Here is a 14,634-nt window from a genome sequence, read left to right as displayed (position 1 = left end):
GGGGCGCTGAGATGGGCCTCACGATTGCCTCCGCTCGACGGCTCGGCCTCGCGCGCTACGTGCACTCGGCCTCATGAAGGTGGGGATCGTTCGGACCTTTTGTATAGGTACGAACGTTTGATATGTATCACAGTCCAACATTTAAATACATCTGAAAGCAATAGTCATATCAAATAGTTGAGCGCGCATATCAAATATTTTTTACACACTAGTCCGCACACTCCACACAGCGCGGCCTCTCAGACCCGTCAGATCAACGGGCAAACCGACCCTCAGCCGTCCATTTCCGCAACACCGCAGCAGGACAAGCAGAGAGCATCGGTCCAGTCCGCAACTGGAGGAAAGGAGAGGCGTCGCCACTCGACTCGCCCGAATAACCGGCGAGCGAAGCGCGCGCGAGAGGACGGGCGAACGCATCGAACGAGGCGCCGGAGACGACGGCGGGGGAGGGCGCGCGCCGCGAGGAGGAGGAGGATGAGGATGGAGGCGGGGGCGGGGGCGTACTACGCGGCGGCGCCGCACCAGGGCGCGATGCCGGGGTTCGGCGGGGCGGTGGACGAGCAGCAGGCGGCGGGGGTGGGGATCCTGCTCCAGATATCCATGCTGGTGCTCTCCTTCGTGCTCGGCCACCTCCTCCGCCGCCGCAAGTTCTACTACCTGCCCGAGGCCAGCGCATCCCTCCTCATCGGTACATACCCGTCCATGTCCATCCACCAGCCCTCCATCCCCAGAGGTTCCAGGTCGGAAATGCCGATCGTATCACTGGCAACTAGCTAGGGATTCAGGGATTCTAGTCATGCAACCTCAAGTCTTCGCGGTCGCAGTGGATACGGATTCCCCGTGCGATTTTGATCCCGTGCCTTTGGTTCGGTCGGTGGGTGGGTGAGACGGAGCTGATTGGTTCAGGAATTGGGGTTGTTTAGTGACGAGTGGTGCGCGGTGGTATGATGATTGCGAGGATGTAGGATGAACATTGCGAACCAATCTGTGCGCGCTGTTTTATTTGGACCTTATAGAGTCCATTGAATATGTTGAACAAATTATAAAATGCATGCGCTGTACACGCTGCTGTGTACTGACAGTGTTCAGTTTTACTGCTGCGACTGAGTGTTGGTTCAATTGCTTGTAATTGTTGTGCTCTTTGGGAAAATACCTAGTCATCATGTGTCGGTTTTCTGATTTCTGAGATATAAGATGAATGCTGTGCCATTTGCGTTTATTTTAGTCATGCTTAAAGGATCGGCTACCTTTAGTTGTTGATACTTTCTACTTACCTTATAAACTAGCTAAGTTGGAGTGCTGAACCGCTGCCAAAATGCCATTGATGCATAATGTGTTTAATTCTACACTCAGTATGATTCATGTTTCAAGCTTTTAGTTTGTTAATATATGTCAAAAAAAAAATGTGGCAGTCTAATGTCTTTGCATTCTTATTGGGTGCAACCGTGCAAGGTGATCGGTTCTTTGTTGTAATCCCTTCTGCTTGCTTGTATGGAACGCAATGCGGTTTCGTTTTTTTTTTAAGAATGTGTATACGTATATGGTTATATTTTACTCCCTACGATCCCTTTTGGACTTAACGCGGGAACAAAGGGTGTAGGTAAAATACTAATGCTACCTTTAATTATTTCTACAACTTCCTTTCCTCCCAAAAGAATAAATACTAAAGGTATAGGCTCCGATACAATACGTAGGTCCTTTTGGACTTAGCGCGGGAACAGAGGGTGTAGGCAAAATACTAATACTACCCTTAAATTAGTTCCACAATTTTTTTCTCCCAATAGGATAAATAGTTAAATACTAGAGGTATAGGCTCAATTAGTCAATTCTTGATGAAATTAACGAAGGGCTAAATAAGAACAACATGAGCAAAAGTGCACTGGGATGTGAGAGTGTAGAAGGACTTACATTTTGATTGAAGCTGAACATGCTAGAGGAATTACATTGTGGGTTAGAAGGAGAATTACAGTTGGTAGTACTAAAACACATGCATTCAGGTAGTTTATTACAAATCTTCACTACCTTACCCTCTCTTTGAGTGCCAGTGTCTTACTCTCTGGACTACGTGCTAGAACTTTTGCTTCAGTTCCTAATTATGCACACATTCATCTATACGCCTATTGCATTCCACTCTTCAACAAGGGCTGAGAAGCAAATGTAACCGTTGATTGGGTCAAATCTAGCTAACGGGCCACATTTAAGGGATTCACGGTCTACCGTGGTGTTTGAGCACAGCCATCCACGTGTTTGTAGGACCTTCGCTCTCAGTGGGGGAAAAAAACTTGGGAGCCAATTGAGAGGCCTTTTGGTTAGGAGCGTCCAAGACCACACTGTCTCCATGCGGGCGCAGAAAAAAAAAAGTTTGACACACGACGGCTGTGACCCAAGTAATTTGCCATCCCAACCTTGCCAAGTTGAAAACTTCCTGGATGCAGAGGCTGGCTAGAGAATCACTTCTCTCTTCAATGACTAGTTTTAATTCTGGAGCAAGGTCCATTAACTGTATACGAAACTATGTTACACTAATATAACGTACTCTCAAACTAAGTATTTATAGAGTAAACCTATGTAACAGCTTTCTGTAGACATTAAGCTTTTTTTTGAATTTTTCATTAAGCTACATTTGAAAATTGAAATTGTAATGCTGAGAAAGTGCAAACTACGTACATGTTACTAGCTAATATACCTAGAGTATCTTGAACCAAAGCAGTGCATTGTTATAATAGTTTCTAGAGGTACATTGAAATATGTGTATTAATTGTATATTATACCTTTGTTGTGTAGTTACTTATACTTTCTTATATCAGGAATGATTGTTGGAGGGTTTGCTAACATATCAAACACTCAGAAAAGTACTAGGTATATTCTTGCATCTCTTTTTCCTTTGTCCCAGTTGAAAGAAATCGCCATGTAAATTATCATAATATTTTTAATTTTGTGCGATCTTTGATGTTTGTTTGATCTTTGATTTTGAAATAATTCAGGAGATGGTTCAATTTTCGGGAGGATTTCTTCCTTCTCTTTTTGCTTCCTCCAATTATATTATATCCTTTAATGTATATACCGATTTTGTTTCTTAATTATTTCTTGGGAAGTTTGACATGTTTTACTTGACTGCACCTTACTCAGTCAGGGTTCAACTTAGCACCAGTAAGTGTTGAATTGTTGAGGTCCACAGTACCTTAATGTTCCATCAGTTCCAGGCTCACACCTAAACATTTCAAATTTTGTTTCTCGTAGAAACCATTCTTTTCAAACTTCGGTGCCATCATAACTTTCGCAATCCTGGGAACCTTCATTGCTTCCATTGTTACGGGTCTTCTAGTGTAAGAAACCATTTTATGTTGCCACTTTGCATATTCCTTCCAGTTCCCTCTATTAATAAGCATATAATGTTGCAGTTTACCTTTCTTGCAGCTACCTTGCTGGGTTAATATTCATCATCTATAGGTTGCCTCTGGTCGAATGTATGATGTTTGGTGCTCTTGTGTCGGCAACAGATCCTGTAACTGTTTTGTCTATATTTCAGGTTTCTGCTGTCCCTTCATATACTAACATGTGCAAGTTTAATTACTGCTATCTTAAAATAAATGTTTACATATTCTTCATTGAATTATAGGAACTTGGCACCGATGTGAACCTCTATGCTCTTGTTTTTGGAGAATCGGTTCTAAATGATGCTGTATGCGTCATTTTTTCGTACTTAAAACATGTTATTTTTTAATGTTTTCTACTGATACTCACATATTGCTTGGTATTCACCTACGTTCTGACAATTAAGGTGGCTATATCCTTGTACAGGTGAGGGTGCTATTCCTAAGATTTTCTTTGTGTGCTTTCTTTCTCAATCTTGCTTTAAAATCCCTATTCGTTCAGGACCATGGCATCAATGAGGACAAGTTCTTCCGGCCAGAATATTTTCCTAGTTATCTTGAGGTTTCTTGAGAACTTTGTTGGTTCTATGTCATCAGGTAATGTAATTCTAGTTCATTAAAACTGCTTATGTGTGGAACATTTCTAGTAGATTATAGTATTCGCTTGCTCGATGGGATTATTTTCTCTTAGTTTTCCTTATGGTTGTATACAAACCTGTATCTATCATTCCACATTTGATATTTCAACTACCTTTTTGTTGTGCAGGCGTTGGAGTTGGGCTTATTTCTGCTCTCATATCCTCTACTTTGCCTTTTGTTCAATTAATAGGAGCCTAATTTTCACTTTGTTAATGCTATTTATGCAAGTATGGTGGTTTCCGTTGGTAACCTGTCTATAACAGCATATAGCTGAAACTGTAGTTTATTATTATAGATATAGCAGTCTAGCATGCCACTCTGCAGGCATCTGCACGGTTTTTCTCTGGTTTCTGAGTGTAACTCGGGGTGATCCAAGATTACCCTCAAATGGCGTGGTTATAGTGAACAAAAAGGGGGAAAATGGTTCGAAATGATACGAAAACCAGAACTTGGATTATGGCGGTTAAGTACAAGTGTATAACTTCCTTAACTGTCGAGAGTAAAGTGTATTTCTGTAGGATCGTCAATTAGAACACTTTGTATTGATATAGCCATGATGATAATTTGTATGGTTCCAGAAGGGATATGAATTGCACACTGGTAAAACTGTGTTGTTCTCATTTCTGTTGTGTAGACATGCATGTTTGTGCTCCTTAATTCTGTCGAACCTCTTCAAGTATGCAGAACTTGGCGTAGAGAAGTAAGATCTAACACATCTAATTTTTCCAAAACTAGAGTATATCATATGAGCAACTAAATTTCTTGATTTTCATCTACAGCTTACATAATCTGGAGAGCTGCTTGTTTGTGCTTTTCCCTTACTTCTCGTAAGTCGTAAGCCTATCTACTTTGCACTATGTTTCATTTATAGGTTGATATCAGTAACTGTCTTTTGTGTTAGGTACATGTTAGCTGAAGGCCTTGGCCTGTCTGGCATTGTTTCTATTCTCTTTACCGGGATTGTAAGTTTCAGTTTTGAGAACTCTGCCTTGTATTTCTTCTGTACACTGGAAGTTATACTTAGTTACTGAATTTCTAATGGGATTGTAACACCCAAAATTGACCAGTAACCAAGTTTAACTTACTGGGATCATAAACTCTCAGGCAAAGATACTTACATGATGTTAAATTTTTATTTCAGGTGATGAAGAGATACACATTTTATAACTTGTCAGAAGATTCTCAGCGTTTTACTGCTCGTTTTTTCCATTTGCTTTCATCACTAGCAGAAGCATTCATGTAAGTCAGATTCTACTTGCAGCATGTATAACTAGACAAATTTAGTTAATAAGTTGGTTATTCTTCTAAACAGATTCATATACATGGGGTTCGATATTGCAATGGAACGTCAAAGCTGGTCTCATATTGGATTCATATTTTTCTCAATTGTATCCTTTGATTCTGCACCAACTTGTGATTCTTCTACTTAATAAATATGTTGCAATTTTTGTTGTTTCCTTAGTTTATTTCTTTTGTCAACTAATGCAGGTTTTCATATTAGTTGCAAGGTATCATTCGTTGAACTGATCTTTATTGTTTCCTTATTTGATGGGCATGTGATGTGTCAGACTTGGTTGCTGAACGTTTGGAGAATATGTTCCATTTGTCAAACTTGTTTAGTCTGTTAGGCGCCTTACTAGGTTTCTCATGTCTCGTCTTGAAGGGCTGCAAATGTCTTCTCTTGTGCATACATATTGAATTTGGCACGACCACCAAATTCCCAAATACCTAGGGAATATCAGCTGGCCCTCTGGTATAGCGGTATGTATTGTCATCAAACATGCTCATCGGATCATCAAATAAATACATTCAAGTTTAAGCTACTAGAACTTGGTGTTTCCTGTTCAGGACTTAGAGGAGCTATGGCTTTTGCCCTTGCTCTTCAGTCAGTTCATGATCTTCCTGACGGGCATGGGGAGACAATTTTCACCGCTACGACATCTATTGTTGTTCTAACTGTAAGTTGCTGCATGTAGTTCTTTTAGTAATTCTCTAAAACAACTTAAATAACTTTCTCACTGCAACATCCCAGGTACTTCTGATCGGAGGTTCAACTGGAACAATGCTCGAAGCCCTACAAGTAGTCGGGGATAGTAACCGTTATCGGCACCCATACGAGGCAAGTGCTTTTGCAGTGTTGAATAGCAATGCATATATACTTTTATATCTAAAATACAATGGTAGGAACTGGCGTAGAGGGTCTTGTAGGTGGACAGGCCACCTGCCCGGTTTCGAAGCTTGTCTGCCCCATTTTAGGGGTGAAAAGGGGCAGTTGGATGTTGGATGCTGAGTGCCTCATATGTTATTCAAATGTGCTGGATTTAATGTCCCTATTTTAAAAAACAATCATTATGTTTCTCCATATATATGGCAATTTAGTTCCTTGAAGAATGTTCACAACCTTAGAGTCAAATGGTGCTAAAAGGAAAAATATAAAATGTATGCTCCCTATTAGGTCAGTGCATACCCTGCTTTTTGTTCACTGTTTGACTTCATTCGTCCTTGTACATTTCACTGCTCAAGTAAAAAGCCATAGTATTACCGGCGGTTTATAATCATTATTTTTTGAGAAAATACTGGTTAATTATGTTTATGAACAGCTCACTTGCTGAATGCAGGAGAATTTTGAGGGAAGCAGTGAGGAAGGGACACCTAGTAAGAGCAAATTCCAATTGAAACTCAGAGATCTCCGGAGAAGGTGCACTACTTAACACCTGCCCTAGAAACTATGCTGCTTGTTCGACTTGAATTCTTCTTCAAGGAGTTCCGTTTTATTAGAATTGTGTATTTGTGTCGATAGCATTCTCTATTGTTTCTTGCTGCAGCAAGGGAGCAGGAGCTTTCTGATCAGGTTATTTTTGTCTTGCAGCACTTCCTCTTTTGCTTTATTGGACAGGAATTATCTCACTCCCATTTTTACCTCTCAACACGAGGACGATGATGATGATGACGACAACGACGATGATTCTTGTAAGAACATATCTAAGTTTCCATTCCTTACTGTGTATAGGGAAAACATCAAGTGAAAATGAGCCAAAATTTGAATTGCGTAAAATTCGGTCATAGAAGTTTTTAAAAAATGTGCAAATAATTTGTAGTATTGTGGAAGGTTTTGTTCTACATCCATGCAATTTAAGGAGCAAATTCAATCTCATCCGCAAGACACGAAAAAGTAAAATGCTCGGTATTGATATGGATTGTACTATTCATTGTTCAGTAAGTATTTGTCTTTTTTCTCTGCACGAATGAGTTATAGTCAGCTCAAAGCAAAGATGCTTCCCCTCCCGCAGAGGCAAAGCATGACAACTGGCTCACATTATCTTAATTCCTTGCGCATATTAAGGTTATGCTCTTTATAACTCGAGTATTCCTTGCTGATTGACTATTGTTCTGGATGAACAGCAGGTGAAGTGTTGGGGATACCCAGGCCCAGCGCCTAGATGTTGGGAAGGCTATAGCTAACGACTGCAAGCACGAAGTGACTAGTTTTCAGCGGATTTATCAAAGTTGGTGTCAGGCTGCCAGATAGTTCAGTGTATAGGGACATTAGGATAGTTCAGCATGTGTGGTAGGAAAGAGTATCGTCACACGCGGAAATTTAATTACTAGGTATCCTGCTTCCTTTTGTGAGGACTGAGGAGGCTTGAAATTTTTATTTTTCCTGCACGTAGCATTTTTGCCTTCTTCATTTAACAGCGCCAGTTGTTGGGTTCACCGGAGTCTCATCTCGCTGTTTGAATTGAGAGAAACTCTTGTGTTGAGAGAGAAACGGTTGTACGAAGCAGAAGGAACGTTGCCATCTTTCAGTTAATACTCGTCAGTACTGCTGATGCTGGTTCGTACTGAAGATGATTCGTACTGTAGCGGAAGAGGTGGCATCAATGCCCTTGATCTACACTCTCCCAACTGTATGTAAACCCGTTCGATTGCGGTGCTTCTTTGGCTTTGGTCCCAGCAACTTGGCCATCACCGGGTCCAAGACATGCTCGGGGTGTGGCGGCTCCAACATGAAAGCTGCGAAGCCTGCGAATTCTTGCGAAATCCCAAAGAAGCAGAAACTTGCTAGGCTTTCTTTTTCTAGGGACCGAGGAGGCACGGAATTTTGTTCTTCCAGTTGAGAATATGCAAGTACGTACGAGTAGCATTTTGCCTTCCTATGTAACAGCACCAGTTGTGGGTTCATCGGAGTTTTGACAAAAACTTGTCTGTCTGCGTTGAGAGAAGCTCTTCTCTTCTTCTGATGCGTGAAGGTTTGAGGCGTCGGCGGCTGCATTTTCTGTGGCTGTTTTCTGTCTGCGTTGAGAGAAACTCTTCTGTCTTCGTACCGTATGGTTGTAGGAAGCAGAACGAACGTTGCCATCTTTCAGTTAATACTCGTCAGTACTGCTGATGTTGGCTCGTACTGAAGATGTTGATTCGTACTGTGGCAGAAGAGGTGGCATCATTGCTCTTGATCTATACTCTCTCAACTGTAAACGGTTCGGCTGCGATGTTGACGTCTGAGTTTATTTCAGCTCTGCTATCTAGTACTTCCTCCGTTTCAAAATAAGATGACTCAACTTTTGGAGGAAGTACTAGTCTTGTGTGTCCCTGTTGGTCACGCCGCTTGCTGCTTGCTCCCGCTGGCGGTTGACACGAACCTTTTGCCGGCAATGAGGATCTGGGTGATGCTTCGTTCACAAGTAAGCGAGTCTGAAAAAAAATAGAAGACTTACGTGTTGCAGAATTTGCTTTTATGTCAAAAAGTAGCCAATGACGGAGGAGGGAAGATACGGTCACACAAGATGCCAAATCTTTTACTACGGGAAGGTTCTTTCTTGCATGATCCACAAAGCGAGTTAGTTACCGTTGCATTAATATGCTACTCCCTTCGTTTTAAAATAGATGACCCAACTTTATACTATCTATTTTGAAACGGAGGAAGTATTTCTGAGCTGAAGTTTAGAATATGCTTAGGGTATCTCCAACCTTTAAATCGCACGCATCCGTCTCGATCGAGCTATCCGGACATATTTTGTCATCCAACGTATTACCCATCAGTCCGCGGATGGTCCGGACATCGATTTTCCCGCAAACCTTCCACTTCTCCCTTGCTTTGCTTTTGCATCCTCCTCGTCCAACGCTGTTGTTGTACCCTCCAACCATTGCCCAGGCATCGTAGGACGTCCGCAACCCCCACCAACGTGCCTGCCATCCTTGGACTATGTCGCCGTCCACCCAGGATCCCTTCACAACCACGTACCATCCGCCCCCCGCCGACGACTTTCATGGCGAACACCATGCCCGACAGGTGTTTGGTCAAATGCCATTGAGCTTTTTTGTTGCCCTCACCTTCAAATGGCTGGTTGCCATCGTTGTCGCCTTCCTCCTCTTTGTCGTTGTCGTCTTTGTTGCTCTACTCCTCCTCAGGGAGCGTGACGATATTTTCCTTCTTTGGGGAGCATGGCAACCCGCCGGAGCCTTCTTCAGCTCCAGCCCCAGCAACTTGGCCATCGTCGGGTCCAGGACCTGCCTGGGCTGCAGCGGCTCTGACATGAAAGACACGGAGCCTACGAATTCCTAAGAAATCTCGAAGAAGTCGGAACAAGGCAAGAAGTAAAAATGCTCACGAGCTAAAAGGAAGGCGGCCTCATGCAGAATGGCTCCGAGACGACGACGACGGGGATTTTGTCCAACATCAGATCAGTCAAAGTGTGGATGTGGGCCCGCACCTCGTCTTCGTTGACCTCCTCCGTGACGTCCCGCGTCGAGTCCTCGGGCCCCGTGTAAGAGTGGCTCGGTGGAAGAACTCACCGCTCCAGCTAGGTCGGCACGATGTGCACCCGCTCCAGCCCGCGGTCCTTTAGATTGCTGACCGTGTCGATAAGCATCTTACTAATCTTCGACGGCTTGTCCATCGGCTTCCAGGACCCCATGTGCTTGAGCGGCTCGTTGACGACGGTCGAAGATTCGTCCCCAAGGCCGGAAGAGTACAACCAACCCTTGTGCCACTCTAGGACCGACCTCGGCATAGGGGGTTCGAAGAGTTTTATGGAGGGCCAGAGCTGCAGGTCCGCACCTTCGAGGTCACAGATGTCGTTCCCATTCTTCTCGACCTTGGCCCGAAAGTAGCACTGGAACAACTCGAAGCGCAGAGCTGTTCCGAGGTAGCACCCACACAAAAGTGATGAAGTTGGTAATGTGCATAGTGGCGTTGGGCGTCAGATGATGCGACTGACATCGTAGAAGAAGGGAGGTTGTGCATGAAGTTGTGCAACGAAAATCCCAACCCGCGATCAAAGAACTGTTGGTGTAGGAAGCGCTCGGCCCGTCCGGTGTCCGGACGACCTTGGACCCCGGTGATGTCTACTACACAACCTTCTTCTTGTAGATGTTGTTGGGCCTCCAAGTGCAGAGGTTTGTAGGACAGTAGCAAATTTCTCTCAAGTGGATGACCTAAGGTTTATCAATCCGTAGGAGGCGTAGGATGAAGATGGTCTCTCTCAAGCAACCCTGCAACCAAATAACAAAGAGTCTCTTGTGTCCCCAACACACCCAATACAATGGTAAATTGTATAGGTGCACTAGTTCGGCGAAGAGATGGTGATACAAGTGCAATATGGATGGTAGATAAAGGTATTTGTAATCTGAAATTAAAAAAACAGCAAGGTAACTAATGATAAAAGTGAGCGTAAACGGTATTGCAATGTGTTGAAACAAGGCCTAGGGTTCATACTTTCGCTAGTGTAAGTTCCCTCAACAATACTAACATAATTGGATCATAAAACAATCCCTCAACATGCAACAAAGAGTCACTTCAAAGTCACTAATAGCGGAGAACGAACGAAGAGATTATGGTAGGGTACGAAACCACCTCAAAGTTATTCTTTCCAATCAATCCGTTGGGCTATTCCTATAAGTGTCACAAACAGCCCTAGAGTTTGTACTAGAATAACACCTTAAAACACAAATCAACCAAAACCCTAATGTCACCTAGATACTCCATTGTCACCTCAAGTATCCATGGGTATGATTATACGATATGCATCACACAATCTCAGATTCATCTATTCAACCAACACAAAGGACCTCAAAGAGTGCCCCAAAGTTCTACCGGAGAATCACGACGAAAACGTGTGCCAACCCCTATGCATAGGTTCATGGGCGGAACCCGCAAGTTGGTCACCAAAACATACATCAAGTGGCACGCGGTATCCCATTGTCACCACAGATATCCACGGCAAGACATACATCAAGTGTTCTCAAATCTTTAAAGATTCAATCCGAAAAGATTACTTCAAAGGGGAAACTCGATTCATTACAAGAGAGAAAAGGGGGGAAGAAACATCATAGGATCCAAATATAATAGCAAAGCTCGCGATACATCAAGATCGTATCATCTCAAGAACACGAGAGAGAGAGAGAGAGAGATCAAATACATAGCTACTGGTACATACCCTCAGCCCCGAGGGAGAACTACTCCCTCCTCGTCATGGAGAGCACCGGAATGATGAAGATGGCCACCGGTGAGGGTTCCCCCATCCGGCAGGGTGCTGGAACGGGTCTAGATTGGCTTTCGGTGGCTACGGAGGCTTCTGGCGGTGGAACTCCCGATCTATTGTGCGTTCTGGAAGTTTTAGGTCACGTAGGTATATATGGGTGCAGGAGGTATGTCAGGGGAACCATGAGGGGCCCATGAGACAGGGGGCGCGCCCTAGGGGGGCGCGCCCCCCACCCTCATGAGCACCTCGTTCCTTCCTTGACGTGGGGTCCAAGTCCATCGGATGTGTTTCCTTCCAAAAAATAACTTCTCCAGTTGATTTCGTTCCGTTTCGACTCCGTCTGATATTCCTTTTCTTCAAAACACTGAAATAGGCATAAAACAGCAAATCTGGGTTGGGCCTCCGGTTAATAGGTTAGTCCCGAAAGTAATATAAAAGTGGATAATAAAGCTCAATACTGCCCAAAACAGTAGATAATATAGCATGGAGCAATCAAAAATTATAGATACGTTGGAGACGTATCAAGCATCCCCGAGCTTAATTCCTGCTCGTCCTCGAGTAGGTAAATGATAAAAACAGAATTTTTGATGCGGAGTGCTACTTGGCATAATTTTAATGTAACTCTTATTAATTGTGGTATGAATATTCAGGTCCAAAAGATTCAAGACAAAAGTTCATATTGACATAAAAATAATAATACTTCAAGCATACTAACTAAGCAATTATATCTTCTCAAAATAACATGGCCAAAGAAAGCTATCCCTACAAAATCATATAGTCTGGCTATGCTCCATCTTCACCACACAAAGTATTTAAATCATACACACCCCCGATGACAAGCCAAGCAATTGTTTCATACTTTTGATGTTCTCAAACTTTTTCAATCTTCACGCAATACATGAGCGTGAGCCATGGACATAGCACTATAGGTGGAATAGAGTGGTGGTTTGTGGAGAAGACAAAAAGGGAGAAGATAGTCTCACATCGACTAGGCGTGTCAACGGGATATGGAGATGCCCGTCAATAGATATCAATGTGAGTGAGTAGGGATTGCCATGCAACGGATGCACTAGAGCTATAAATGTATGAAAGCTCAACAAAAGAAACTAGTGAGTGTGCATCCAACTTGCTTGCTCATGAAGACCTAGGGCATTTTGAGGAAGCCATTATTGGAATATACAAGCCAAGTTCTATAATGAAAGATCCCCACTAGTATATGAAAGTGACAACATAGGAGACTCTCTATATGAAGAACATGGTGCTACTTTGAAGCACAAGTGTGGAAAAGGGATAGTAGCATTGTCCCTTCTCTCTTTTTCTCTTATGTTTTTATATTTTTTTTATTTGGGCCTTTTCTTTTTTTTATGGCCTCTTTTCTCTTCTTTTTTTATTTGGGCTTCTTTGGCCTCTTTTATTTATTTATTTTCGTCCGGAGTCTCATCCCGACTTATGGGGGAATCATAGTCTCCATCATCCTTTTCTCACTGGGACAATGCTCTAATAATGATGATCATCACACTTTTATTTACTTACAACTCAAGAATTACAACTCAATACTTAGAACAAATATGACTCTATATGAATGCCTCCGGCGGTGTACCGGGATATGCAATGACTCATGAGTGACATGTATGAAAGAATTATGAACGGTGGCTTTGCCACAAATACAATGTCAGCTACATGATCATGCAAAGTAATATGACAATGATGAAGTCTGTCATAATAACGGAACGGTGGAAAGTTGCATGGCAATATATCTCGGAATGGCTATGGAAATGCCATAATAGGTAGGTATGGTGGCTGTTTTGAGAAAGGTATATGGTGGGTTTATGGTACCGGCGAAAGTTGCGCGGTACTAGAGAGGCTAGCAAGGGTGGAAGGGTGAGAGTGCGTATAATCCATGGACTCAACATTAGTCATAAAGAACTCACATACTTATTGCAAAAATCTATTAGTTATCGAAACAAAGTACTACGCGCATGCTCCAAGGGGGATAGATTGGTAGGAAAAGACCATCGCTCGTCCCCGACCGCCACTCATAAGGAGGACAATCAATAAACACCTCATGCTCCGACTTCGTTACATAACGGTTCACCATACGTGCATGCTACGGGAATCACAAACTTCAACACAAGTATCTCTCAAATTCATAACCACTCAACTAACATGACTCTAATATCACCATCTTCATATCTCAAAACAATCATCAAGCATCAAACTTCTCTTAGTATTCAACACACTCATAAGAGAATTTTTATTATTCTTGAATACCTAGCATATTAGGATTTTAAGCAAATTACCATGCTATTTAAGACTCTCAAAATAATCTAAGTGAAGCATGAGAGTTCATTTATTTCTTCAAAATAAAACTACAACCATGCTCTAAAAGATATAAGTGAAGCACTAGAGCAAATGACAAACTACTCCGAAAGATATAAGTGAAGATCAATGAGTAGTCGAATAATTATGCAACTATGTGAAGACTCTCTAACATTTAATAATTTCAGATCTTGGCACTCTATTCAAACATCAAGCAAAGCAAAATAAAATGACATTCTAAGAATAGCAAACATCATGTGAAGAAGCAAAAACTTAGGATCAACCGATACTAACCGATAGTTGTTGAAGAAGAAAAGTGGGATGCCAACCGGGGCATCCCCAAGCTTAGACGCATGAGACTTCTTGAAATATTATCTTGGGGTGCCTTGGGCATCCCCAAGCTTGAGCTTTTGTGTCTTCTTAATTCCTCTCATATCACGGTCTCCCTAAATCTCAAAAGCTTCATCCACACAAAACTCAATAAGGACTCGTGAGATAAGTTAGTATAAACCATTGCCAAAACCTTATTATACTCTATTGTATCAAATCACTAAAATTATTATTCAACATTGCATACTAAATGCCTCTGCATATTTAATATTAATATCCTCAAATAGAATCATTAAAGAAGCAAACATATGCAAACAATGCAAACATAACAGCAATCTGCCTAAACAGGATAGTCTGTAAAGAATGCAGCAACATCCATACTTCCTTAGCTCCAAAAATTATGAAAGAAAATTCCCATTGTAGTAAATTTATCAGAGCTTAATATGCAAAAGGTTTCAACATTTTATCACATTCTGACTTTTCTAGGGAAT

General features: G+C 42.3%; 1 protein-coding gene across 1 annotated transcript; it reads left to right on the top strand.

Annotated features, from left to right (window-relative positions):
• The first annotated feature begins 310 nt into the window (after positions 1 to 310).
• LOC125509722 (sodium/hydrogen exchanger 6) lies at positions 311 to 7,800 on the top strand. Its single transcript, XM_048674746.2, has 22 exons — positions 311 to 688; positions 2,808 to 2,859; positions 2,985 to 3,044; positions 3,126 to 3,150; positions 3,241 to 3,326; positions 3,418 to 3,529; positions 3,620 to 3,682; positions 3,782 to 3,801; positions 3,877 to 3,971; positions 4,141 to 4,169; positions 4,682 to 4,713; positions 4,793 to 4,840; positions 4,915 to 4,975; positions 5,155 to 5,252; positions 5,326 to 5,401; positions 5,502 to 5,521; positions 5,677 to 5,774; positions 5,862 to 5,971; positions 6,046 to 6,132; positions 6,632 to 6,711; positions 6,883 to 6,983; positions 7,416 to 7,800. Exons 1-22 carry the CDS (start codon positions 475 to 477, stop codon positions 7,451 to 7,453), a joined length of 1,605 nt encoding a protein of 534 aa, XP_048530703.1. The 5' UTR covers positions 311 to 474; the 3' UTR covers positions 7,454 to 7,800.
• Positions 7,801 to 14,634: the final 6,834 nt, after the last annotated feature.

This window comes from Triticum urartu, chromosome 5A (genome assembly GCF_056163025.1).
Source record: "Triticum urartu cultivar PI428250 chromosome 5A, HENAU_Tu73, whole genome shotgun sequence".
NCBI classification, from domain to species: Eukaryota; Viridiplantae; Streptophyta; class Magnoliopsida; order Poales; family Poaceae; genus Triticum; species Triticum urartu.
The sequence above is the reverse complement of the archived record's forward strand: the minus strand, read 5'-3'. Positions and strand labels throughout refer to the sequence as shown.